Here is a 27062-nt window from a genome sequence, read left to right as displayed (position 1 = left end):
TCATTAAATGCACTTTTGGTCCCTAAAATCAAAATTCGCAGGAAAATCTGCAAAAAAAACCTGCAGATTTTCCTGCGTATTTTGGTTTTAGGGACTAAACCTCAAGCAAAAAGTAAGATATAGGGACTCAAACAAAAAAATATAACTTATAGGAACGAAAATAAAAAACTCACTAATTTACATGGACCAAAAGTGCATTTAGGCCTATATATTATTATTTTGTAATATTAAAACACAATCAAACTCATTGTAATTCTTTATTTAAATATCCTTTAAATATATTGACTGGAATAAATTTTTTAGTCATAAACTTTAAAAAAGGTATTTTTTTATAAAGTTTATTTTCAAATTTAATTTTAAAAAATCTAATCACAACTAAATTTATTAAAATGATAAGCGCTGGACTTGGTAGGGAGAACCACAGTTTGATCCCCGCAACTGCGATCGGGAGGAGGATGGAACCACTTGATGCCAGAACTTGCCCCTGAACTGGACTAAACCGGTGGTATAAAGCCAAAAAATATAAAATAATTCGGTGAATGAGGTAAAATAGATGGACCAAAACTATAATTAAAATAAAAACTTATTTAACCAATAATTAAATTAAAATTAGTCATTATATTTAAATTAGAGTAATTAATTTACCTTTGAGATATTATAAAATATATAGCAGAATTTTATTACTTTAAAAAGGGTTGAGAACCCTTAATTCTCTTATTTATAATATCTTGCTTAAAAAAAATATTTAAAAAGTATTTGACCAAAAGTAGATAAATTCCATCTATATAAATATAATTAATATAACTTTATTTTGAAATTCAATTTTTGTAAAAGTTTTGTTGATTTATGAGTATTTTTAAAATTAATGATGAATCTATTATTAAATTATATGCCACTAGTAAAACATGGTCAATCATTATATAAGAACCTTTGTAAGTATAATTTTCAAGTTAAAAAAAATATAAGTTTCACATTATTAAATAATGGACATGTTAGCAATTTTTAGTGCAAACATGGGTTACAAAAACCTTTGAAAAACTTTAAAAGTAAAATAACTTTATTTTGAATGGAATTTTAAAATTGGTGATTTATAAACATTAAGAATATTTTTGTTAAATGATAAATTTTTTATTTTAAAAATTTATCCTCATCTAATTCAACTACAAATACCTTTTGATCTCCCTCAACTATCATAAAAGTAATCTTCCTATTAATAAATTAATAGAAATTAAAATTAATAATTATATGAGTTTTAAAATGGTATCTCATAAAACTAATAAGTAATTATTTCAAAGGAATATATCGCAAGAGTAAAACAAATATATTTAACCAAGGCTCTGTTTGACAAGTCATATTTTGAGCTTATATATTAAAGTTTATAAGCTCGTATGATAATTAAAGACATATTTGGTAATAGTTTTTTCATCATAAGTTTATAGTTTATTTTACTAATTTATAATTTATTTTTCTGACGTTATTTTAAGTAGTGTTTTAGCTTATAGCTTATAGGTTATACTTTTTCTTCCATTAATTCCCTTATAAAATTTAATTATTTTAAATGTGCTTTTAATTGTTATTTAATAAATGTCTTTTTATGTCATTTTACATATATCAGTTAGTTAAACCGCTACTTTTACCAAACACTTTAATTAACTTATCAGCTATCAGTCATCAGCCATCACATATAAGCTATCAGACATCAGTCATCAGTCATAAACTATTAGCCATCAGTTATAAACTAACTTATCACCCAACCGTTAATTTTACTAAACATAGCCTAAATAATTAAATTTATATTTATAAAAAGTTTATTTTCTAGATAATATTATAAAATATACAACAAATTTGTCAAAATGCTTGACCAGAGCAATATGTTTGTATCAATTTTATATATATATATATATATATATATATATATATATATATATATATATATATATATATATATATATATATATATATATATATATATATATATATATATATATATATCCCTACAATTCACGTAAGAAAAACACTCACAAAACACGAACATGAAATTCAGCTCAAAAATTATGTCCTTCATCTTGCATTTTATTTTTCTTGGTGCTTTCATTTGTCCTATTTACTCATTAGAAACAAGCAACCACCAGATAGTAAACCAAACTTTACGATTGGAAAAAGAATCTCAGAAAATAAATAAAACGATAAAGGCACATCTTCAACAAATCAATAAGCCTGCTATTAAGACAATTCAGGTATATGTTAAAATAAATTTTAAAACATCATTAATATACTTAGATTTATTTAATTTGTGTTTGTTTTTTCAGAGTCCCTATGGTGATATCATAGATTGTGTTTTGTTTCAAAAACAACCCGCTTTTGATCTCCCTCAATTAAAAGGACAAAATTCATTGGTACGTTGTTTTTCTGTCAATTTAATTATAGACATTTTGAAAATAAATTATCGAATTTATTGAAAATATTTTCATCCATATTTTCATGTGCAGAATTCTCAAGAAGAATCAAAAGCGCACAACCAAATAGATAATTCAATTGTAAACTTTCCATCATGAAGTTTATCAGGTGAATCTTGTCCGAATGGAACAATACCAATTAGAAGAACAAAAGAAGAAGAAATAAAATTTGGAACAAAAGGCCTACCCTTTCATGAAAGACTCTATGTATGCAATTACAATAACTTAGTGTATTTCCTCTCAATTTTTTTTTGTTTTTCCTTTTTATGGTAATTAAATTAAGAAATAAGCAAACAACTTAGCCTATGATAATGAGTGCACTAAAAAAAAAAATCTCCAATGGTGTTATTCAACTTATATTTTAATTTCATCTACAATGTCACTTTATATTTAAACTAAATCCTTTTTAAACACTTAATTTAACTTTAAATTTTTTTGCATCATCAGGAAACAATTACCTATGTGCAAGGAGCTGGTTACCATGGAGCAAAGGGTACCATAAATGTATGGTCTCCTCGAGTAGAAAATAGAGAGGAATCAAGCTCATCTAAAATTTGGGTTCAATCTCTAACAGCTAAAGAAAGTATTGAAGCTGGTTGGCAGGTATGGTTTTTTTTTGTGTTCAAATATTTTTTAATTTTAATTTTAATGATTTACATTTTTTGATATTTTAATTGTAATAGTCACTTTAAATATATAAAATTTTATATTTAATCAATCATCTGCAGGTATGTCCGAAGAGATTCGGGGACAGTCGCCCTAGAATATTTACTTATTGGACGGTAAGTAAATTGATCGAAGTAAAAAATATAAAAAGTATAGAAATTTTATTAAGATCAAATCAATAATATTAATAATAATTGTAGGCGGATGCTTATAAAGCAACTGGATGTTACAATGTAATATGTCCTGGTTTTGTTCAAACTAGCAAAAAAATTGTCCTTGGACTTCCAGTTGGTCCGGTGTCGGTAATCGGAGGAGACCAATATGATTTTAACCTAAAAATCGAGCAGGTAATAATTTTCTTAGAAACTAAATTAACCTCTTAAAAGAAAAAATCCACTACTACTTCGGCCTTATTTATAAGTAAAGATTTCTTTTTTAGGTTCATTTAATAATAAATGTATCTAGTCTACTATACAGACTATATACATTCATTACTCAATGAACTAAAAAAAGAATCTTTGCTTATAAATAAGACCAGAGGAGGGGAAGTATGTTGTTAATCATATTAGTATTTTTTTTTTAAAGGTTGTAAATGTATTGTTTATTTTTTGTTTGTGAAGGATCAACAGAACCAGCGTTGGTGGCTTGAATATGCAGCTGGAAATGAGAATTATGAAAGAGTTGGTTATTGGTCATACTCACTTTTTAAAGAATTAAATCATGAAGCAAATTTAATTCAGTTTGGTGGAGAAGTTGTGGATTTAAATCCATCGGGAGATCATACTTCAACTTTCATGGGTAGTGGAGAATTTGCTGATGAAGGTTTGAAAAAGGCTGCATATATTAGGAATATGAAAGTTGCAGTTAATCCAAACGTCTATATAGACCTTCTGGATGCTGAATATTTAGAAGAAAAACCAGATTGTTATAATATAAAAGGAGGTTTTGATAAAGATTATGAGACATATATTTTCTTTGGTGGACCTGGTAGGAATTATCCGAGATGTCCGTAAAGGAATATTGTATAAAATAAAATAAAATAAAATAAGAAATAAAGAGCTAAAAATATATATATTTTTAATTTCTGTGGGCAATTCTTGAGTATGAGTGCTTTATTCTTATATGGAACTTGATGCTTTATTGCATAAATTAATTTTATCTTCATTCTTTAGTATAACAAAATTTTGATATTTTAAATTCATTGAATCATTGGTGTGGTATAAATAAAGATCAGATACATCAATTATTCAATACAATTAAATGATTAAAATTTACTTATTATTAATTTACAATCAATTATTCAATACAATTAAATTATTAAAATTTACTTATTATTAATTTACAGTCAATTAATCTTTTCTCAATTGTGAATTCACCTTAGGGTTACAAGTGAAGAAGAGAGTTACAAACCAAGAAATGGCTGAACTATTTTATATAATAAGTTGTGAGAATTTGGAAAGCAAGGTCTACCTTAAAAAAATGATTCAAAAGAAGACTTAATCATCTTTAGATATATATATTTTTTAAACCTTAATTTACACAATATTTTCTACTTTATCATATGCTCTGCCTACCTCCAATTGTTATAATTTTCCTTTTATAAAAAATATTTAAGAGTGAAGTCCTATTTTAGTTCCTCACAAAAATGTTAGAGGTCAGATTAGTCCTTGAGAAAAAAAAAAGTCCCTATTAAATCCCTTACAAAATTTAACCGAGCCAGGTTAGTCCCTCTATTAATATTTTTTTTAAACCGATATTTTTTACTTTTGAACCGTGACTGGGCCACTAGTGAAGATCCATTTTAGCCCTCACAAAAAAGGGAGAGTCCAAATTAGTCCCTGAAAAAAAGTCTCTATTTAATCCCTTGCAAAATTTAACTGAGCCATGTTAATCCTCTTTTAATATTTTTTTCTAACGATTTTTTTCGTATTTTTAAACTATGACTTGATGACAAGATAGACCTGCTTTCAGAAATTGAGTACAGGTCAGAGGTTAAGTTCCTTTGCACATGGTCTTCAGAGTCTAAGTTTCCACCAGAAGCTGGGTTCCCTAGATGTGAGACATTAAAATCTTATCATTCAGAATTTGAGTCATCATATTCTGATCTTTCATAATCTGAGTCTCAAGTTTCTCTTCATATGTTCCTATTGAAGTTAGAGCCTGATAAATTCTTTGACTAATGATCCTGCACACTTGAACATATGTTAGTATACCTAATTGTTCATTAAATACTTTGTTATCATCAAAACCTAAGTGATATGGTATAAACCAATTTTCTTCCAACATACCATGTGTATTATTTTCGTCACAAGTATTATTTAGAAAAGCAAGAAATTATCCTAAATCACCTTAGTAACAAAACTAAACCTTCCTAAAAAATCATTAACAACTAAAACAATAACGACACCTAATACACAATAATACATAACAACAAAAACAGTAGTCACCCACCCATAAGCCTGATAATAAACCAAACAAAGAAAAGAACGTTGTGGTATCGCGATGATTTATCTACAATCCCTTCATAAATAATTTCAATTCAACAGTCGTAAAATAGGAGTCCAATCACAATTTAAAAAAAAATCGATTTAAAAGAAATACTAAAAGAGGGACTAACATGGCTTGATTAAGTTTTGTAAGGGATTAAATATAGAAATTTTTTCATTGGGACTAATTTGGACTCTTCCTTTTTTGTGAGGGACTAAAATGAGTCTTTATTAGCAGTCAAGTCACGGTTCAAAACTAAGAAAAAAAACTGATTTTAAAAAAATGTTTGTTGTGGGACTAACATGGCTCGGTTAAATTTTGTAAGGGATTTAATAGAGACTTTTTTTTCCTCATGGACTAATCTGACCTCTATAATTTTTATGAGAGACTAAAATGGAACTTCACTCTAAATTAAACTAGCAAGAGACTCGTGCGTTCACACGGGTCGCGCATATGTAATTGTAAATAATAAATAAATATAATATAATAACGGTTAATAAAAATATATAAAAGATATATAAATTAAGTAGTCTCGTTCAGTCAAAAATAAATGTTTTAGTAAAAATTTAATATAAGGATTAAAAAACCTATATTTTGTCGGCCCGTTAGAACATATGATCTATAATATCTGTTCAATTTAAGTAAATATTTCGTCGGCCCGTTAGTAAAAAAGGTTCGGCCCGTCGGACATGCCTATAATTTTTAAATTTTTTTGTATTGTAAATTTATGCATTCTATTGATATTATATGATTTTATGATCATATATTAAATAAATATTTAATGATATCTTTTAAAAATAATCATAATTAATGATTGTGAGAATGAATTTAATTTAACTTTTTATTTTTTAATTAAAAAATATTTAATAAAATAGTAACCATCATTGTTGCGGTAGAACTATAAATTAAAGTTTATAAATGATGATTTAATTAAAATATTTAGGGTTTTGGGTTTAAAATAAAATATATCATAAATATTAAATTCCAAAAATTAAATATTAATAATATTAATAATAATAATATATTATTATTATTATTGAATTATAAGGATTAATAGTAATAAAAAATAGATATTAAACTTGATTATTATTTACTCACAATATTGATATTAATAGTGTAATGTTATTATTGTCACATTTTAATTCACAATATCGATATTGATAGCATATCGTTATTATTGTCACTTTACTCAATTACATATCAGCTTAAATCTACGATATTGATAGCATATTTGGGGAAGGAGGGGATGATAATCCGTGGAGTTTGAAAGCCATATTGAGAGGATTTGAGCTGATGCCTGGCTTGAAAGTGAATTTTTGCAAGAGCAACATCTACGGTATCAATATGTGTGAGAGGGCGATGTCATATGCGTCTACTTTTTTAGCTTGCGGTGTTGGTTCCATGCCGTTTAAATTCTTGGGAGTGTGGGTTGGTGACAATCCTAGAAAGGCTTTAATGTGGAAGGAGGTGGTGCGTAACATTAAAAGTAGACAATCGAGGTGGACAGGAAGGTTCTTATCCTTGGGGGGCAGAGTGGTTCTAATTAACTCGGTGTTGAACCCAATTCCGTTGTATTCTTTATCGTTTTATAGAGCCCCGAAGAAGATAATCAAAGAAATTAGAAGTATCCAAAGTAAATTTTTGTGGAGAGGAGAGGAAGGAAAGAGATGTATCCATTGGATAAGCTGGAAAAATGTGTGAAAAGAGAAAGCTGAGGGGGGCTGGGAATTAGAGACGTCGAAGGCATGAATGTTTCGTTGTTGATGAAGTGGAAGTGGAGAATTGTTTCGGAGGATCAAGCCGTGTGGAATAATTTGTTATGCTACAGGTACACTATCCAACAACAAAGATGTTTGTAAACGATGCGAAGGTGATAACAAAGATGAATTCAATATGATGGAGAGATTTGATTCTGATCAATGACAGTACCGGTTCTAGTGGCATGTCTTTTTCGGATCTGGTTGCTTGCAGGGTTAACAATGGGGAGAAAACTTCATTTTGGTTCAGTAAATGGGCTGCAAACCAGAATCTGTCTGAAGCTTATGTAGAATTATATGTCTTTTTCTGATCCGTTCATGACGGTGGCAGAGGCGGAAGAGTGGGAGAACGGAGATTGGAGCTGGAATTGCGATAACTGGTTCCTAAATTCTGATAATTCTATGTTGTTTTTGAAAAATGAAGTGCTTCAGATCTTTGTAGCAACAACTATGATGCATGATGTAACGCCCGTATACTTTTAATATTAATTTAATTTGGAATATTGAATTAATAATTAGAATTATTGAGAATTTTATGGAAAATAATGGTTTATGACATTGGGCCATTGTAAGGAAATAGTAAAGAAGGGGGTGTGATATAGTAAAGTTTTTACTAACCTTAATATTATTATTTTCATAAAATAATAAAGGATTGGGAAAAAGAAAGAACGTGAAAGAACAGAAGTTTTGGGAACGAGGAACTTGAAGGAGAACTGAAGAGGAGAGACCAAAGATCAAGAATTTGGCTAAGGTAAGGGGGGACTTGTCTGATTATCATCTATTATCGGGTTAGGGGTTAATAGCATAGAATAGATGTGGAATTCGTATCAATTGAGTCATATGATAGGTTTAGGGATTGGGTTCATTTGTGTGACTTTTAATCCTTTGTTGAATCCATGATGTGTATGATGTTATGATGTCAATTGATGCTTGAATTGTGTACACTAATGTGCAATTTGTGTTGTATGTGTGGTTCATTTTCCGAAACTCGTACTGGTGTGATTTTGAGGGCATTTGGGATGTGTAGAATGCTGTTTTCTACAGGTTGGGGTTTCTGAAATCACCGGTTCGCGCCGCGTGCATAGAGTTGGCGCCGCGAACAGGTGGGTAGAATGCCAGGAAGTTGTGATACGCACAGGTCGCGCCGCGTACCCGTGTTGGCGCCGCGAAGGCGTAACTTTTTCTCGCTTCGCGCCGCGTGCAGATGGTTGCGCCGCGAACAACTTGGCAGAGAGCCAAGGATTTTTGGGACGCTCAATTCGCGCCGCGAACCAAGATGGCGCCGCGTGCTGTTGATGTTTGGGATATTTTAAAAGTTCAAAGATGCATAACTTTTTAACTGTTAGTCCGTTTGATGTGTCGTTTCGAGCTAAACGAACCTTATAGAATAATCTATATGATGATGATTGATTGGTTTTAGAATGATGAAAATACATGTATGCTATTTCTTGTTGAAGATGATGATTGGTGCAAATACGTGTATATTTTCTATATGATGATGATGGAATTGTGATTGAATGATGTTAATATATATGAACATACTTGATGATGATGATTTTGATGATGATGATGATGACGATGACATAAGTATGTTGTATATGTTGCATTCATTCATGTTCATTGATGATACTGTATCCATAAGGGTGTGTTGGATCAGTGAAGGGCATGATTCCCATTGTGTGGAATCTGTGATGGCAGGGCCGTATCTTGAAGATGTTGGATCGGTCATGGGTTATCCCCATTTGATGATGTTGGTACCACATGCATAGTGTCAGTTCATACATATGCATAATTTATAACATGATTGGAGGTATTCCAGTGTTGTAAATATTGATGATGTGTTGATTGTTGTTTGACTTGTTTTGAATGTCTGTTTATGAAACAATTGGGTGAATGATGCAACTGTGATGTGTTATTGCTTTATAACCTTATAACATTTGTTAATTATGATGAGACTCACCCTTACATGTTGTCATTTTCAGATTGAGGATAGCGGTTGTTCGACTCGGTGAGGATTAGCTCATGAGTCAGTTATTTTAGTAGCGTCAGGTGTCATGCTCTGATAGTTGTAACACTGGGGACGCGATATTTAGAGTTTATGTTTGATAACTCTCGCTACGTTTTGATGTTTTGAAGGATAAGTTTTAAAGATGTTAAACTTAGTCCGTTTGATAAATTTCCGCCGTGTTAACATGAAACGTTTTAATTTATGATGATTACCTCAGTGAATGCATGACATGACTGAATGATGTTTATTTATTATGAATTGTGGCACACCCATATTTCATGTACTCTGAATATTTGTTTTATATTGCCGCGGGGTTAGTAAGGGGTGTTACAATAGTGGTATCAGAGCATAGTCGGTCGTTATGACCAGAGTCTTAGTGTTAAGTTTTGTTTTCCTGTGTATGCGACTAGTAAGAGTAAACTGTTGATACTTCTGTTCTGATTAAATTGGTTGTGATTTAAGCAGAACAATGGCTGGAAGAGGAGGAAAAAACGATGATGCTATCGCTGAGGCTCTGGGCATGATTGCTGGTGTGCTGGGAGGAAATGCCATTGGAGCTGCGATTGGTGCTGACAGGAAGCTGAACAGTTTTCAGAGGAACAATCCTCCATTGTTCAAGGGCACGCATGATCCTGAAGGTGCTCAGAATTGGCTTAAGGAGATCGAGAGAATCTTCAGAGGCATCGATTGTGCTGAGGATCTGAAGGTGAGATATGGTACTCACATGTTGTCTGAAGAAGCTGACGACTGGTGGATGGCCACCAGGACTGAACTGGAAACTGATGGTGTGGCTATTTCTTGGACTGTGTTCAAGAGAGAATTTTTGAGAAGGTACTTTCCTGAAGACGTAAGAGGTCGAAAGGAGATTGAATTTTTGGAACTGGTTCAAGGTAGTATGACGGTACCAGAATATGCTTAGAAGTTTGTTGAGTTGGCGAAGTACTATGTCCACTACAACAATGATGAAGCTAGTGAATTCTCGAAATGCATCAAGTTTGAGAACGGTCTCCGTGATGAGATTAAACAGGGTATCAGATATCAGAGGATCCGGAGATTTGTGGACTTGGTGGACTGTAGTAGGATCTTCGAGGAAGATAATCTCAAGCTGAAGTCATCTCACTCTCGCGAGTTAGTCGACAGAAAAGGGAAGAAACCTATGGATAAGAGTAAGCCATATGGTAGAGGTAATTCCAAGACTGGTGGTTGGAAGAAGCCTAGTGGAGGAGACTCCAGTGCTTTTGTAGGTGCTATAATTGTGGTGAGGTCGGGCACCGTAGGAATGAGTGCAAACTGAACCAGAAGAAGTGCTTCAAGTGTGAAGAAGTGGGTCATATTGCTGCTGACTGCAAGAAGAGGGTTGTGACTTGTTACAACTGTGGTGAAGAGGGTCACATCAGTCCGAATTGTCCTAAGCCAAAGAAGAACCAATCGGGAGGAAAGGTTTTTGCTTTGACCGAGTCAGAGACCACTCTGGAGGATAGACTAATTAAAGGTACGTGTTTTATTCATGGCACACCTTTAGTTGCGATTATTGATACTGGAGCAACTCATTCTTTTATTTCTTTGGATTGTGCTGAGAGGTTAAATCTTGAGATATCTGACATAAATGGAAGTATGGTTATTGACACTCCTGCGTCGGGTTCAGTAACTACTTCGTCTGCATGCTTGAATTGTCCGGTTGACATTTTTGGTAGTGAATTCGGGATGGACTTAGTGTGCCTTCCGTTGAAACAACTCGATGTAATCCTGGGAATGAACTGGTTGGAAGTCAACCGTGTTCATATCAACTTTTTTGCGAAGACGGTAATTTTTCCTGAAGAGGTTAGTACTGATGATCTGGAAATGACAGCTAGACAGGTGAATGAAGCTATCGGGGATGGTGCAACAGTGTTTATGTTGTTCGCATTGATGAATGTGAAGGAGAAAGTGGCGAGTAGCGAATTACCAGTGGTGTGTGAATTTCCAGAAGTCTTTCCAGAAGATGTGAATGAGTTACCACCGGAAAGAGAAGTGGAGTTTTCTATTGATTTGGTTCCGGGAACTAGTCCAGTGTCGATGGCACCGTATCGTATGTCGCCGTCTGAATTGGCTGAACTGAAGAAGCAGTTAGAAGAATTGCTTGAGAAGAAATTTATTCATCCTAGTGTTTCGCTGTGGGGTGCGCCTGTGTTGTTGGTAAAGAAGAAAGAGGGTTCAATGAGGTTGTTTGTAGATTACAGACAATTGAACAAGGTTACTATCAAGAATCGGTATCCATTGCCGAGGATTGATGATTTGATGGATCAGCTGGTTGGAGCGCGTGTGTTTAGTAAGATTGATCTGAGATCTGGGTATCACCAAATTCGTGTGAAAGATGATGATATTCAAAAGACTGCTTTTAGAACAAGGTATGGACATTACGAGTATTCGGTAATGCCGTTTGGATTTACTAATGCACCTGGTGTTTTTATGGAGTATATGAATAGGATATTCCATCCTTATCTCGATAAGTTCGTGGTGGTGTTTATAGATGATATCCTAATATATTCTAAGAACGAAGAAGAACATGCGGGACATCTCAAGACTGTGCTAGAGCTGTTAAAAGAGAAGTAACTTTTGCCAAGCTATCGAAGTGTGAATTTTGGTTGGAAGAGGTCAGTTTCTGGGACACGTGATTTCTAAGAATGGTATTGCTGTTGATCCTACAAAGATAGAAGCGGTATCTCAGTGGGAAGCTCCGAAGTCAGTGTCGGAGATTCGTAGTTTTCTTGGTCTTGCAGGTTACTACAGAAAGTTCATTGAGGGATTTTCAAAGTTAGCATTGCCGTTAACCAAATTAACCAGAAAGGGACAGGCTTTTATTTGGGATGTAAAATGTGAGGAAGGATTCCAAGAGCTGAAGAAGAGGTTGACTAGTGCTCCTATTTTGATTTTGCCGAATCCGATAGAATCATTTGTGGTTTATTGTGATGCTTCGTTGATGGGTTTAGGTGGTGTACTGATGCAGAATCAACAAGTGGTCGCTTATGCGTCAAGACAACTCAAAGTGCATGAAAGGAATTATCCGACTCATGATTTAGAGTTGGCAGCGGTAGTTTTTGTTTTGAAATTGTGGCGACATTATCTGTATGGTTCGAGATTTGAGGTGTTCAGTGATCATAAGAGTCTGAAGTATCTCTTTGACCAGAAAGAACTGGATATGAGGCAAAGAAGGTGGTTGGAATTCCTTAAAGATTATGATTTTAGTTTAAATTACCATCCGGGTAAGGCAAACGTGGTTGCTGATGCTTTAAGTAGGAAGACTTTGCATATGGCTATGCTAATGGTGAAGGGATTGGATTTGATCGAACAATTCAGATACTTGAGTTTGGTATGTGAAGGTACTCCTACTAGTGTTAAGTTGGGTATGCTGAAGCTGACTAGTGGTATTCTTGAAGAGATCAGAGAGGGTCAGAAGGCTGATGTCGAATAAGTCGACAAGTTGACTTTGATTAACCAAGACAAGGGCGGTGAATTTAGAGTTGACAAGAATGGGTTACTGAGGTTTGGTGATAGAGTTTGTGTTCCTAATGTTGCTGAACTTCGAAGAAGTATTTTAGAAGAAGGACACCGTAGTGGATTAAGTATTCATCCTGGTGCTACCAAGATGTATCATGATTTGAGAAAGCTATTTTGGTGGCCTGGAATGAAGAAAGAAATTGCTGAGTTTGTGTATTCTTGTTTGACTTGTCAGAATTCAAAAGTTGAACATCAGAAGCCATCTGGATTTATGCAACCGATGTTTATTCCTGAGTGGAAATGGGATAGCATATCGATGGATTTTGTTTCGGGTCTGCCGAGAACTGTTAAGAATTGTGAAGCTATTTGGGTCGTGGTGGACAGGTTGACGAAGTCCGCACATTTCATTCTGGTAAGAATGGAATATCCGATGGAAAAGCTGGCTCGATTATATATTGAGAAGATAGTCAGTCTACATGGTATTCCTTCGAGTATTGTGTCAGACAGAGATCCGAGATTTACGTCTAAGTTCTGGGAAGGTTTGCAGAAGGCTTTGGGTACTAAGCTGAGATTGAGTTCTGCTTATCATCCACAGACGGATGGACAGACTGAGAGGACAATTCAGTCATTAGAAGACTTGTTACGTGCTTGTGTGTTGGAAAAAGGAGGTGCTTGGGATAGTTATCTGCCTTTGATTGAGTTTACCTATAACAATAGTTATCATTCGAGTATAGGTATGGCTCCGTTTGAGGCATTGTATGGTAGGAGATGTAGAACTCCATTGTGTTGGTACGAAGCTGGTGAGAGTGCTGTGATTGGACTAGAAATTGTACAACAGACCACGGAGAAGATTAAGATGATTCAAGAGAAGATGAAAGCTTCTCAGAGTCGTCAGAAGAGTTATTATGATAAAAGAAGGAAGGCACTTGAGTTTCAAGAGGGAGATCATGTGTTTATGAAGGTTACTCCTATGACGGGTATTGGTCGAGCCTTGAAGTCAAAGAAGTTGACTTCGCGTTTTATTGGACCATTCCAAATTTCTGAAAGAGTGGGAGAAGTGGCATATCGTATTGCTTTACCGCCGATGCTTGCCAACTTGCATGATGTATTTCATGTGTCTCAATTGAGGAAATACATTTCGGATCCGTCCCACGTGATCCAAGTGGAATACGTGCAGGTTAAAGACAACTTAACGGTTGAAACGTTGCCTGTGAGGATTGAAGATAGAAGACTGAAGCAATTGCGGGGCAAGGAAATAACTTTAGTCAGAGTAGCTTGGGGAGGACCAGCTGATGGAAACATCACCTAGGAGTTAGAAAGCCAGATGAAAGATTCCTATCCGGAACTCTTTGCTTGAGGTCGAGGACGAAAACTCTTTTAGTGGGGGAGAGTTGTAACGCCCGTATACTTTTAATATTAATTTAATTTGGAATATTGAATTAATAATTAGAATTATTGAGAATTTTATGGAAAATAATGGTTTATGACATTGGGCCATTGTAAGGAAATAGTAAAGAAGGGGGTGTGATATAGTAAAGTTTTTACTAACCTTAATATTATTATTTTCATAAAATAATAAAGGATTGGGGAAAAGAAAGAACGTGAAAGAACAGAAGTTTTGGGAACGAGGAACGTGAAGGAGAACTGAAGAGGAGAGACCAAAGATCAAGAATTTGGCTAAGGTAAGGGGGGACTTGTCTGATTATCATCTATTATCGGGTTAGGGGTTAATAGCATAGAATAGATGTGGAATTCGTATCAATTGAGTCATATGATAGGTTTAGGGATTGGGTTCATTTGTGTGACTTTTAATCCTTTGTTGAATCCATGATGTGTATGATGTTATGATGTCAATTGAAGCTTGAATTGTGTACACTAATGTGCAATTTGTGTTGTATGTGTGGTTCATTTTCCGAAACTCGTACTGGTGTGATTTTGAGGGCATTTGGGATGTGTAGAATGTTGTTTTCTGCAGGTTGGGGTTTCTAAATAATCACCGGTTCGCGCCGCGTGCATAGGGTTGGCGCAGCGAACAGGTGGGCAGAATGCCAGGAAGTTGTGATACGCACAGGTCGCGCCGCGTACCCGTGTTGGCGCCGCGAAGGCGTAACTTTTTCTCGCTTCGCGCCGCATGCAGATGGTTGCGCCGCGAACAGCTTGGCAGAGAGCCAAGGATTTTTGGGACGCTCAGTTCGCGCCGCGAACCAAGATGGCGCCGCGTGCTGTTGATGTTTGGGATATTTTAAAAGTTCAAAGATGCATAACTTTTTAACTGTTAGTCCGTTTGATGTGTCGTTTCGAGCTAAACGAACCTTATAGAATAATCTATATGATGATGATTGATTGGTTTTAGAATGATGAAAATACATGTATGCTATTTCTTGTTGAAGATGATGATTGGTGCAAATACGTGTATATTTTCTATATGATGATGATGGAATTGTGATTGAATGATGTTAATATATATGAACATACTTGATGATGATGATTTTGATGATGATGATGACGATGATATAAGTATGTTGTATATGTTGGATTCATTCATGTTCATTGATGATACTGTATCCATAAGGGTGTGTTGGATCAGTGAAGGGCATGATTCCCATTGTGTGGAATCTGTGCTGGCAGGGCCGTATCTTGATGATGTTGGATCGGTCATGGGTTATCCCCATTTGATGATGTTGGTACCACATGCATAGTGTCAGTTCATACATATGCATAATTTATAACATGATTGGAGGTATTCCAGTGTTGTAAATGTTGATGATGTGTTGATTGTTGTTTGACTTGTTTTGAATGTCTGTTTATGAAACAATTGGGTGAATGATGCAACTGTGATGTGTTATTGCTTTATAACCTTATAACATTTGTTAATTATGATGAGACTCACTCTTACATGTTGTCATTTTCAGATTGAGGATAGCGGCTGTTCGACTCGGTGAGGATTAGCTCATGAGTCAGTTATTTTAGTAGCGTCAGGTGTCATGCTCTGATAGTTGTAACACTGGGGACGCGATGTTTAGAGTTTATGTTTGATAACTCTCGCTACGTTTTGATGTTTTGAAGGATAAGTTTTAAAGATGTTAAACTTAGTCCGTTTGATAAATTTCTGCTGTGTTAACATGAAACGTTTTAATTTATGATGATTACCTCATTGAATGCATGACATGACTGAATGATGTTTATTTATTATGAATTGTGGCACCCATATTTTATGTACTCTGAATATTTGTTTTATATTGCCGCGGGGTTAGTAAGGGGTGTTACACATGACGCACCAGACGAGTTTGTCTGGAACTCGGATCCGGTAGCGGGATTTTCGGTAAGATCTTGTGCTGTTGTATTGCGTAACACTACAGAGACGGAGGAGCTGGACATAACGGTTAAGGAGGCGTTAGCTTTCATGTGGAGCTTGAATGTACCTTCAAACATTAAGATGTTTGGATGGAGAAATAAGCTCAATAGACTCCCTACAAGAGATCAGCTATGGAAGAGAGGCATATTAGTGAATGTTAGCGAGAAATGCTGTGTGTTTTGTTTTTAGGAAGATGAGAATACTAGTCATCTCTTCGAAACGTGCATAATAACAACAAGAATTCGGGAAAAGGTTGAAAATTGGGTTGGAGGAGACTTGAATATAACAGTGGAAGATTTGAAGTTGTTCATATATCACAATCATAAGATTAAGGACTCAGATGAAAAATTAACAGTAGGGGTTATTTGGATGGTTGTGATATGGAATATTTGGTCGATGAGGAACGCGATTATGTTTAACGGTAATATTTTCAATTTCAATGATTGTATTACGTCGATCATTATAGTGTCTTGGAAGTGGTTTAGGTCTGTTAACGTTTCCTCTGTTTGCTGTAGTTTTCATATTTGGAATACTCTGCCTCTTAAATGTATCAAGAGGTAATTTAGAGGCTGTGTTTTACTGCTTGTAATTCATCCTGTTGGAGTTTAATGAAATCATTACTTATTAAAAAAAATTAAATCTAAATAATATAAACAATATTTTTCCTTTTATAAAAATAAGGATCCACGTAAATAAATAAATAAAAGTCAAATGATCCTTTATTAAGGAAGGTTTATAACTTTGTATTAAAAATTTAAATAGATATTATTGTTCATTATTATCCACATATATTATTGTTCTATAGGATTTTTATTCTAATTGTGAGTGAATATTAGGTAAGTTATTTTAGAATTTTATTGCTACTATACTAATGTACCGAAGATTCAAGATAGAAACAAATTCACATTAAAAATAATTCAATTGCATTAGAAATTAAAGTAATAACAATCATTATACAAATATTTAATATATCTTTCTACTATGTTTTTACACAATATCTCTTTCACAGACATATCATTTGGTGAGTTAAGAAAAAAAATCCTTCAACTAAGGTACAAAAACCAACTTCATAAACAAATTTACACTCAGTCACATTTGGTTTCAAAGAGAACCTATAATTAACCAACTACAGTCTCTCTCTCCATTAGATACTAAAGTTACATAATATAAAAATCATGAAGATAAATTCCTGCACTTTCAGAAAACAAAAGAAACAAAATTTGCAAAAGTTATTCAACTTGGAAAGGTTGGAACTTTTAAAAATGTTTATAACAAACAATCTATAACATGGTGGAAAGAATTGAACTGGAAATTATGGTCCAATTTATGGGAGAAAACAATCTTAAGAACTTGAAAACTGAAACATCAATATAGTATAAAAACATTAAAAAAAAAAAGTTAAAGGCCTTTTACCCCCTGCCATATAGGCGTGTTTTGATTTTCCCCCCCTTAAAAAAAAAAATTTGTAACAGACCTCACAAAATATATTACCATCATTAAAGACCCTGTTCCATTTTTTTTTGCAAAAAATGCCTACGTGTACAATAAAAAAATGCTGACTGTGCATATGCTGCACACATGGCATTTATTATTATTTTTTTTATAATTCCACGTGGAATTTCATAATATTTTTTATTTTTTTTATTTTTTATAAAAAAAATTTTAAATTTTTTAATTTTTTATTTAAAATTTTTATATTTAATATTTCTTTTTATTTTATAAATATTTATTTAATATAACAATACTTAAATTAAATGACATATAAATACACATAATACTTATATGTAGTAAACATGTCATTACATTGAATTAATTTGCCTTGTATTTAAATACATTTGAATAATTAATATTTTAATTATTTTAATATTAAAAAATTATTAAATTTATTATAATTAATTTCCAGTTTTAAGTGTTTTTTATTATAATATATACTATTAAAATGTGTTTTGATGTACAATTATTTTTAAAGTGATATATAAGAATAAATTAAGATAAATTTAGAAATAAACTGAAATAATAAACTATAGTATATATTTTGAAATAATGTGAAAAATTAATTCCAGTTTATTTATCCAAATTATACTATATATTATAAATTAATTTCAGTTTATTATTATATGCTATATATTATAAAAAGCACTTAAAACAGAACATTAAAACTGAAAATTAATTAAAATAAATCTAAAAGTTGTTAATATTAAAAATAATTAAAATATTAATTTTTCAAATGTATTTAAAATATTAATTTCTAAATATTTTTAAAGAGAACATGTGAAATACTATGTATTGACAATGTTTACTACATATAAATATCATGTGAAATATTAACAAACTAATTGTTATAGTGTAGTGGTAAAAGCTCAAGCATTTGAGTGGAGGGGAGTGCTTAATAATAGTTTCGGTTTATTTATTAGAATAAAATTATATATTTAAGAGAATAAATTATAATTTAAGTTTATATTAGTTTCGATTTATATATATATAATTTATTTATTTAAATTAATATATTTAAATTATTTCAATAATTTTCAGTTTATTTTATATATATTATTTATTTTTAGTTATTTTATATATAAATAATTTCATTTTATTATAATTAAAGTAAAATTTATAATTAAGTGGTAACTAAGTGATAATAATATGTGCATTGTGTGTTAGTGTTACAAGTAAATTCATATGGCCTAGTGGTAAGTGCATTGGTGGTAAGGAGTTAAAGGGCATGAGTTCAAGTATTAAAAAAAAATACGAAATTCCACGTGGAATTATAAAAAAAATAAAATAAATGCCACGTGTGCAGCATACGCACAGTCAGCATTTTTTATTGTCCACTTAGGCCTTTTTTGCAAAAAAAAAATGGAACAGGGTTTTTTTTTAATAGGCAATCGAATATAAGCTCGCACTAAGGGTGCAACCCTTACAAACATTAGGAGATACTATTACAAGAAAGAGGAACAGGGTCTTTAATGATGGTAATATATTTTGTGAGGTCTGTTACAAAATTTTTTTTTAAGGAGGGAAAATCAAAACACGCCTATATGGCAGGGGGTAAAAGGCCTTTAACCCTAAAAAAAAATGAAAGAATGAAAAAAAGTATCATTATCGTTCTGGACTTGAAAACAATCATTCACACTATTATTTGATTGTAGACTTCTCTTTAAGCCCAATCTTCAAAAAAATAAAGCAATTTCAACAAATATATTAATAAACAACCAAATTCCTGATTAGAAATAAATAAAGTATCAAATGTTGTCAAAGAACTGGTTATTCTATAACTACTATCATTATTCTATAACAAAGATTACACCCACCAATAAAATATTCAAAATACCAACAAAAAATGAGAAGAGTGAAATCTAGTAGATTTCAACTACCATCATTAAAGCTCGCATTATTTGCGTTCATATCACTCAAATACGGTACTCATCGTCTCCAAAAGAAACTTCCACATTTTCTGTTCAATTCATAATCAACAACAAAAAATCAATTTCTTCCAAATCTATAATAATAATCACCAAATTCAGAAATCAGACACAAAAATAAAGGTAGAACTTATGATCAAAAATATTTTCAAAGATTTATCTCAATTTGTCTATAATTAAAAATCAAAAATTTGTAAACAACTAAATCAGAAGCTCAGTAAAAGATTTTTATCATAGTTACCGCATAACAAAATCACGGTTCATTAAGAACAGAAAATCAGAGGTTGCAAAAGCCCAATAGAGAATTTCAAAATAGGTCTGCAAGCAAAATGAGAAATACCTTAATTAAGTCAGCATATATAAGCATTCAATACAAAATTTCTAAGGCAGAGATCACTGTTCAGAAACATCAGCCACAGAGAACAATCAAACCCTAAAAAAATTTCATCGTCATCTTCCTCATGAACACAAATTTTCCAGAAATTATGTGAAGAAAGAAAAAGAACACAGTATTCAGTTCATCAAAAATGCCATAGTTGCATTCATACAAAAAATCCTTGAAACCTTGTTCATCATTTTCCTATCACAAAAACCCTTCAGAATCGTTGAGAGAGATTAAAGAAAGAACAGAAAATTCAAAAAGATCTCACCCTGTTTTGAAGATTCAGAACTGGTTTCAAGAATGTAACATCACCATCTTCATATGACGATTCAACCTCAACGATTCAAACCCACATCGGATGCTTCCGTTGCATGTTCATGAGAAAGTGAAGAAGGGTTTCGAATCGGACCAGAATCAAATTACAAAGGCTACCGTTCGGATCGGAGCGAGGAGATCGCTTGCGTTTTGAAGACGGGGCTTCCGTTTGACGGTGAGAAGAAGAAATCAAAAGAGGACGGTATATGCAAGGGTTTAGGATTGTTTGATATAATATAGATGATGAAGAAGAATATGATAGGGCAATGGATTGTATGGAGAACATCAATTACACAGCCCTCAACTATAAGAAATGAATTTAGCCGCCTCCTTGAATGTGCATAGCCGCAAGAAATGAATTGTTCCATGGAATGTGCATTTTATTGAAATTGAATTATTTGATGTGAATAGGGGAGATGTTGAAGAATCTATTTTTGAAGGGGCACGTGAATAGTAACGATGGAACTAACTCCTAAGTAACAAAGAATCTATTCCGTAATGATGTTTTTAACCCTAAAAATTGAGTAATCCATGGATTACTTTAGAATTAGTATGTAATTAGATGGGGATTCAAATTTCTTATTATAGTAGTTGATTTATCATTGCTTAGATACGGATTATAAAAAAAATTACTAATTGAAGACCTTTACTTTCACTTGCAAAAATATTCATTAAGTGTTTTGTGTAGCTGTCGAGGGTCGTTTGTTGGTTTAACACGGCTGTCGAGGGTCGTTTGTTGGTTTAACACGGCAATTCAAATTTTTTACTTGTTGAGAAATTTTTAGAATATTATTTGTTTATGAAATCTTATTTCTCTTAATCTTATCTTTGTGGATTTTTTTTTTAATAACCAAGTTTTAAAAAAAATATACATAACTAACCCCTATTTTAAGAAAATTACCCCAATAATCTTGTTTGGGGGTATTTTACACGTTGGCGCGACTCCATATGGCGTCTCCTATTTTTTTTTCAAATTTTTCTAGTTACATACGGATTTATTGTTACCTGCGGAATTACCCGCGAATTTACATGCAGAAAACTTTAATGTTTGGTCTGCATGTAAATCCACAGGTAACACTAAGTCCGCAGGTAACTGAAAAATATTGAAAAAAATAGGAGGCGCCATATGGAATGGCGCCTACGTGTAAAACACCCCCAAACATGGTTATTGGGGTAATTTTCTTGAAATAGGGGCTAGTTATGTATATAATTCTTAAAACTTGGTTATTAAAAAAATATTTCCTATCTTTGTTTAGATTTCAATAAAAAAAATTTAAAAAATGGTTTCTATTAATTTAATTGAAGAATTTGAGATATTTTGTTTTTGTCTATGCGAGGTAAGAGATCATACAAATTGTTTGTCTAAAGCAAATTGACAATTTGATCAATTAAGGAAGCAAGTAGAAAATTGAAAGGTTAACAAACTAAATCCTAGTCAACAAAATTGTTTTATAATAAGATTTATACTTGTACAATGCACTATTGAATCTTAGTTTTTATTCACTTTGTCTTGAATTTTAATTATGTTAACAATTTATTTTGATAAATATGATCTATAAATTATAATAATTTATTCTTATTTATAGTTGAGACAATGATATGAATTGATAAAAAAAGGTCATTTTCGTTTGATAGAAAAATATTTGTTTGAAATTTGATGGTGGTATTCAAAAGCTATGTTCCATATCCTTGAAAGTTTATTATATTATTTTGAATCTCATGCCATTTTTCTATTTATCTTTACTTTGTAAATTTTTAAAAAATAAAATACTCAACATTCTAAATTAGTATTACATATTTAAATAAAAAATAATTCCTTAATGGTGTTTAAATAAGTTTTTATTTTGACTGAAGTACATATTTGAAGTTAATAAAATGATAAATATATATTTCTAGAAACACAAAAATGTGTATATATATAGTTAATAAAAGAAAACAACATAATTGTGGACAAATAAACACAAAACTAACATGGGCCTTACCTCTCCAATCACCTATCTCCTTCTACATTTACTTGTCTTTGTTTCTTTGTTTTATTCTAATAATTCTCTAGAAACAAGAAATCCATTAGTTAATCAAACTTTTAGATCAGAGGATGAAATTCAAAAGTTGAAGGAAACCATAGCTATTCAACTTAAGCAACTCAACAAGCCAGCAGTTAAGACAATTCATGTATGGTAAAATAAATTATTTGAAATAATATCATATTAATTATTATAATTTTTTTTTGTTATTTTGGATATTGAAATTTTTAGATTTGTTAAAATTGAAAGAATTTCATGAGATATTAATCTTATTAATGCAAAATTTACAAATACCACCTATACTTTTTCACATTAAAACTTTAAAATATTTGTTATAATTTTTTAAAATGTACAAGCAAGTTATTATATATTTCAAATTAGTCACTCTATTTATCATAAATTTACAAATTGTTCACTTTAGTTTTAAATAAATTGAAAATTATTCACGATATTTTTAATAATTTTCAAATATACCTCTATCAAAATTGCAACTTTTATAATTTTTTTATTAAAACTTAAACAACTTTTTTTTAACCCAAAAAATTATTAACTTAAAAAAATTACCATACTTAAAATTTAAAATTAGTCAATCCAATTAGAAGCTTATATGTATGAATGTTAACTTTAATGCTTGTTCATAAGCTAATGCAATTTTGTCGACTCGCAGAGTCCTGACGGCGATATCATAGATTGTGTTTTGACACATCTACAACCAGCTTTTGATCATCCTTTATTAAAAGGACAAAAACCATTGGTATATTTTTTTCTTTTGTTTTCTTTTATTTAAGTAAAATATATTCTTGAAGATAATTGAAGTAGAATATTTCAATTTTATAATTGAAAAATTTTGTGTGCATATTTTTGTTTTTAGGATCCTCCAGAAATTCCAAACGGGAATAATCAAATGAATAATTTTAGTGGAGGTTTTCAACTGTGGAGTTTATCAGGTGAATCATGTCCCGATGGAACAATTCCAATAAGAAGAACAACAGAACAAGATTTGATAAGAGCTAGCTCTGATAGTAGATTTGGAAAAAAATTTCCCACTGCTAGCGATTATCACCAAGTATGCAATTCCATAAACTCTATATTTATCACTTTTTTTTTTATCATCTAGATATATGCAAAACATGCAAATTTACTATGAATTGTATTTAATTTATTTTTTATATTTTCTTTAATTGTTTTTGAAAATGAAGTAACAAAAATATTGGTAATTTGTTATTTCCGCAGCATGCAATTCAGTATGTGCAAGATGGAGTGTTCTATGGAGGTCAAGCTAATTTGAATGTGTGGAATCCACAGGGAGACTCTGACGATCTATTCAGCTTGGCTCAAATGTGGGTAATGTCTGGTACATTTGGAAAAGACCTCAACACCATTGAAACTGGTTGGCAGGTATATTAATTGTTCTCATATTATATTAACTACTTCATTTTAATCAATTTAAATTACCACAAATAGGGTCATTTTTTTTTTCAGTTTTTATAAAAAAGTAATTTTTTTAGTTTTATATATTTTTATTTTAAAAAAACTTTACAGTAATTTTTTAAAAAAGTTTCTAATGAAAAATTTATCTTAAATAATTATTTTTAACCTAATATTTTATTCTTTTACTGTAATTTTTTTACAAATATAAATTTCAAAAAATTATTTAAATTTGAATCTATTTTAAATTGGTTTTTCATAAAAATTAATTTTTAGATACATATTTTTGATAATTTGTGACTTTGACTATATTTTAATCTTTAAAACAAAACGAAAAAAAAAACATTTTTTTTAAAGATTTCATCTTTCTTATTAATATATTATTTTACCATTAAAAAACTAATAAAATATACCATTTAATAAAATTATTTTCAATTCTTATAAAAAGTAGAATGAATAATAAATAGTTTACGGACATATGATAAATTGTTTTTCTCCTAACAATCCTGTAATTGCTTATTTCATTGATATCTCTATTCAAATATGCTATATATGAAAAATATAATATAAGTTCAAGTGATATTTTCTAGGTAGATGTACCACTCTATGGGGACCGTCGCACTAGATTTTTCATTTTTTGGACGGTAAGTAATTTGATTAAAATAAAGAAGGTGGAAAAGTATATACGAGTATTATGCAATAGAAACTTTATTGAAAAACAGAATGGTGTTTATAATTGCAGGCTGATGCATATCACCAAACTGGTTGCTTCAACTTAAAATGCCCTGGCTTTGTTCAAACCAACAAAGATATTGCATTAGGAGCTACAATTGCTCACATGTCTACATATAATGGAAACCAATATAAAATTTCCTTATCCGTATGGAAGGTAATTTTTACTTTTTTTTTTTGGTTGATTTTATTCATATAAGGCTTCATAACGTCCTTATGCATTTTCTCTTACAAAATTATTTTTATAATAATTTAAATATGTATACTTAACCTTTTCTTTTGTAGGGTAAGTTGGACCACTTTTAAAGTGGTGAATTTTATTTGGCAACTTCTACAAGATAACATTCTTAGTAGAGAGAATATGTTTAAATTTAGAGTTTTAGTTGAAGTGTTTTGTGTGAAGTGTATGGATGTCGGTAGAGTCGGTTTCTCATCTATTTGTCATTTATGATATGAGTTTGACTATGAGGTATACAAATTTATAATGCTTTTGATGGTTATGAGTTCTCCCTAGGGGTTAAAGTATCTTTTATAGTTATTTATCTCTCTAGGTGATAGGTCTAGGGTTAGGGGCAAGCTTTCTATAATTTGGTATTTTTAGTCGGGTCGATTTGGAAATTTCTAAATGATATTATTTTGAAAGAAACAAGAATTTTTTTACATTAAAAATTGTATCTTGATAGGTTCGTGACACACTATTGTGTTTCAAATTTGTTTGTGTAGGATGTAAAGACAGGAAATTGGTGGCTTAGTTATGAAAATAGAACCGTTGGATATTGGCCATCCTCCATATTCACAAACCTAAAAGATGTTGCAACTATGGTTCATTGGGGTGGAGAAATATTTAATCAAAATTATCCACAAGCTTCTTCTGTCCAAATGGGTAGTGGACACTTTCCTGAAGAGGGTTATAAAAGAGCTGCACATATTAGCCATATTAATGTTTTAAATTCAAATAGAGTTTGGGTTAAGCCAACAAATCCACAGAATTATGCAGATCACCCAAATTGTTATAATGTAAAAGGAGGAATTGACCGTAATTGGGGGACTTACTTTTTTTATGGTGGACCGGGTAAGAATAAGAATTGTCTCTAAACAAATATTATTACATATTATATCACAAGAATTATAAAGGCACTTGTTCATGATACCAGTATACTACTTGGTGTTTGACTCTTTGTAATTGTATGAATATATGTGAAAATAAAATAAATAATAAGTTTTTGTACCATTTCCATGCCTTTCAAACATTTCCTTCGGTCAATCATTATTTTATTACTGTAATATTTTTTTTTTAATTGGAAAATATTATAATAAACATGAGTATAAGGGATACTTCACCCTTTACTACAGAACAAAAACCTTTACTTCCTAAAGTAGAGGAGAGGTAAGATGTTCCACTCATAAAAGTTACATAGAAACTGTATTATACATGATACCTAAAATTTGATCATTATGTGAGTGGCTGGGAGAAACCTGACTAGCGATAAATGTAGGAACTAAAGGATTAAAGTTGGACTATTGTAGTAGGGTGAAAAGGGAATCATAATGAGCTTAAGAAATTAATGAATGATTACTTAGATCTGAAGTAACCTGTATCTCACTTTAAGCTTAAGAAGGGACATAAGCATCAACTTGAATGACATTGATAGAAGATTTGTTTTTGTTGAGGTTTGGACGACCATGCTTTTGGTAGAAAAAATCAATGGTACCATGCTTTTGTTAGAAGGTACATACTGTAGTTGAGTGTTTGGCAGCATTAAAACCACCTTTATGCTTGAAATTGATTCTATGAGCAGCATTAACAAAGACTAAATTTTCATTAACAACAACTATATTTTTGTGATTAAGTTCTTCTTGACCTACAAGGGAATAGATTCGATAGATGGATGGTAAAGGGTCCATGAGTAAAACCCTATTTCTCACAATTGAGATTGTATCGTTCAATCCTATAAGAAATTTTCTCGTAAATCATCCCAAACATCCATCTCATTTCATGAAAAACAATAGTGGAAGCAATTTGATCACTAACCGAGTTTATGATCCAAAATTGAATAATCTGCTTGCATCTTTTCCATTATACAAAATGGAGATCATCTACAAGAGGAATTTTAATAGTTCAAACAACAAACTTCAGTGTCTTCTTGGTGCCAAGAGTATATTCAAAATTATTTAGGCGCTTAATGTAAGGAGGGGTCACCATGTGCAACACTTTAAGAGGTAAACAAAAAATATATTCAAAATTATTTAGGTGCTTAATGTAAGAAGCTTTATGAAGGGTATCCTCATGCAACGGGAAATATCTTTTCCCAGCTTTTTAGTCATAGGCATATTGGTGTCAAGATAAAATTGAATTTTGCGAGGGACAACCCCTAACAAAAGTAGACAACTGTAGTTTCCAAGAGGTATCCCCCAGCAAAAAGCAACATATTTTTATATTTAACATTATATTTCTCTCTTTCTTCTTAATAAGCTCACACCAAATTTTACACAAAATTTAGAATTTTTTTCCCAACTCAAAATGCAGGCAGGCTTATTTCATCATTTTTTGTCTTT

At 31.6% G+C, this 27062-nt stretch overlaps 2 protein-coding genes across 2 annotated transcripts; both read left to right on the top strand.

Moving 5' to 3' along the window:
- The first annotated feature begins 2767 nt into the window (after nt 1-2767).
- Nucleotides 2768-4200, top strand: LOC131648610 (protein neprosin-like). Its single transcript, XM_058918353.1, has 5 exons — nt 2768-2800; nt 2904-3059; nt 3185-3238; nt 3323-3469; nt 3743-4200. The coding sequence occupies exons 1-5, from the start codon at nt 2768-2770 to the stop codon at nt 4133-4135; spliced, it is 783 nt and encodes a 260-aa protein (XP_058774336.1). The 3' UTR covers nt 4136-4200.
- Nucleotides 4201-16065: 11865 nt separating this feature from the next.
- Nucleotides 16066-25601, top strand: LOC131648609 (protein neprosin-like). The gene is made up of 10 exons (XM_058918352.1): nt 16066-16269; nt 16396-16578; nt 16673-16763; nt 22376-22494; nt 23014-23100; nt 23218-23412; nt 23580-23744; nt 24365-24418; nt 24517-24663; nt 25230-25601. Exons 1-10 carry the CDS (start codon nt 16066-16068, stop codon nt 25599-25601), a joined length of 1617 nt encoding a protein of 538 aa, XP_058774335.1.
- Nucleotides 25602-27062: the final 1461 nt, after the last annotated feature.

The sequence above is a fragment of the Vicia villosa genome, linkage group LG2 (assembly GCF_029867415.1).
Source record: "Vicia villosa cultivar HV-30 ecotype Madison, WI linkage group LG2, Vvil1.0, whole genome shotgun sequence".
NCBI lineage: Eukaryota > Viridiplantae > Streptophyta > Magnoliopsida > Fabales > Fabaceae > Vicia > Vicia villosa.
This window is presented reverse-complemented; position numbering and strand designations above follow the sequence as displayed.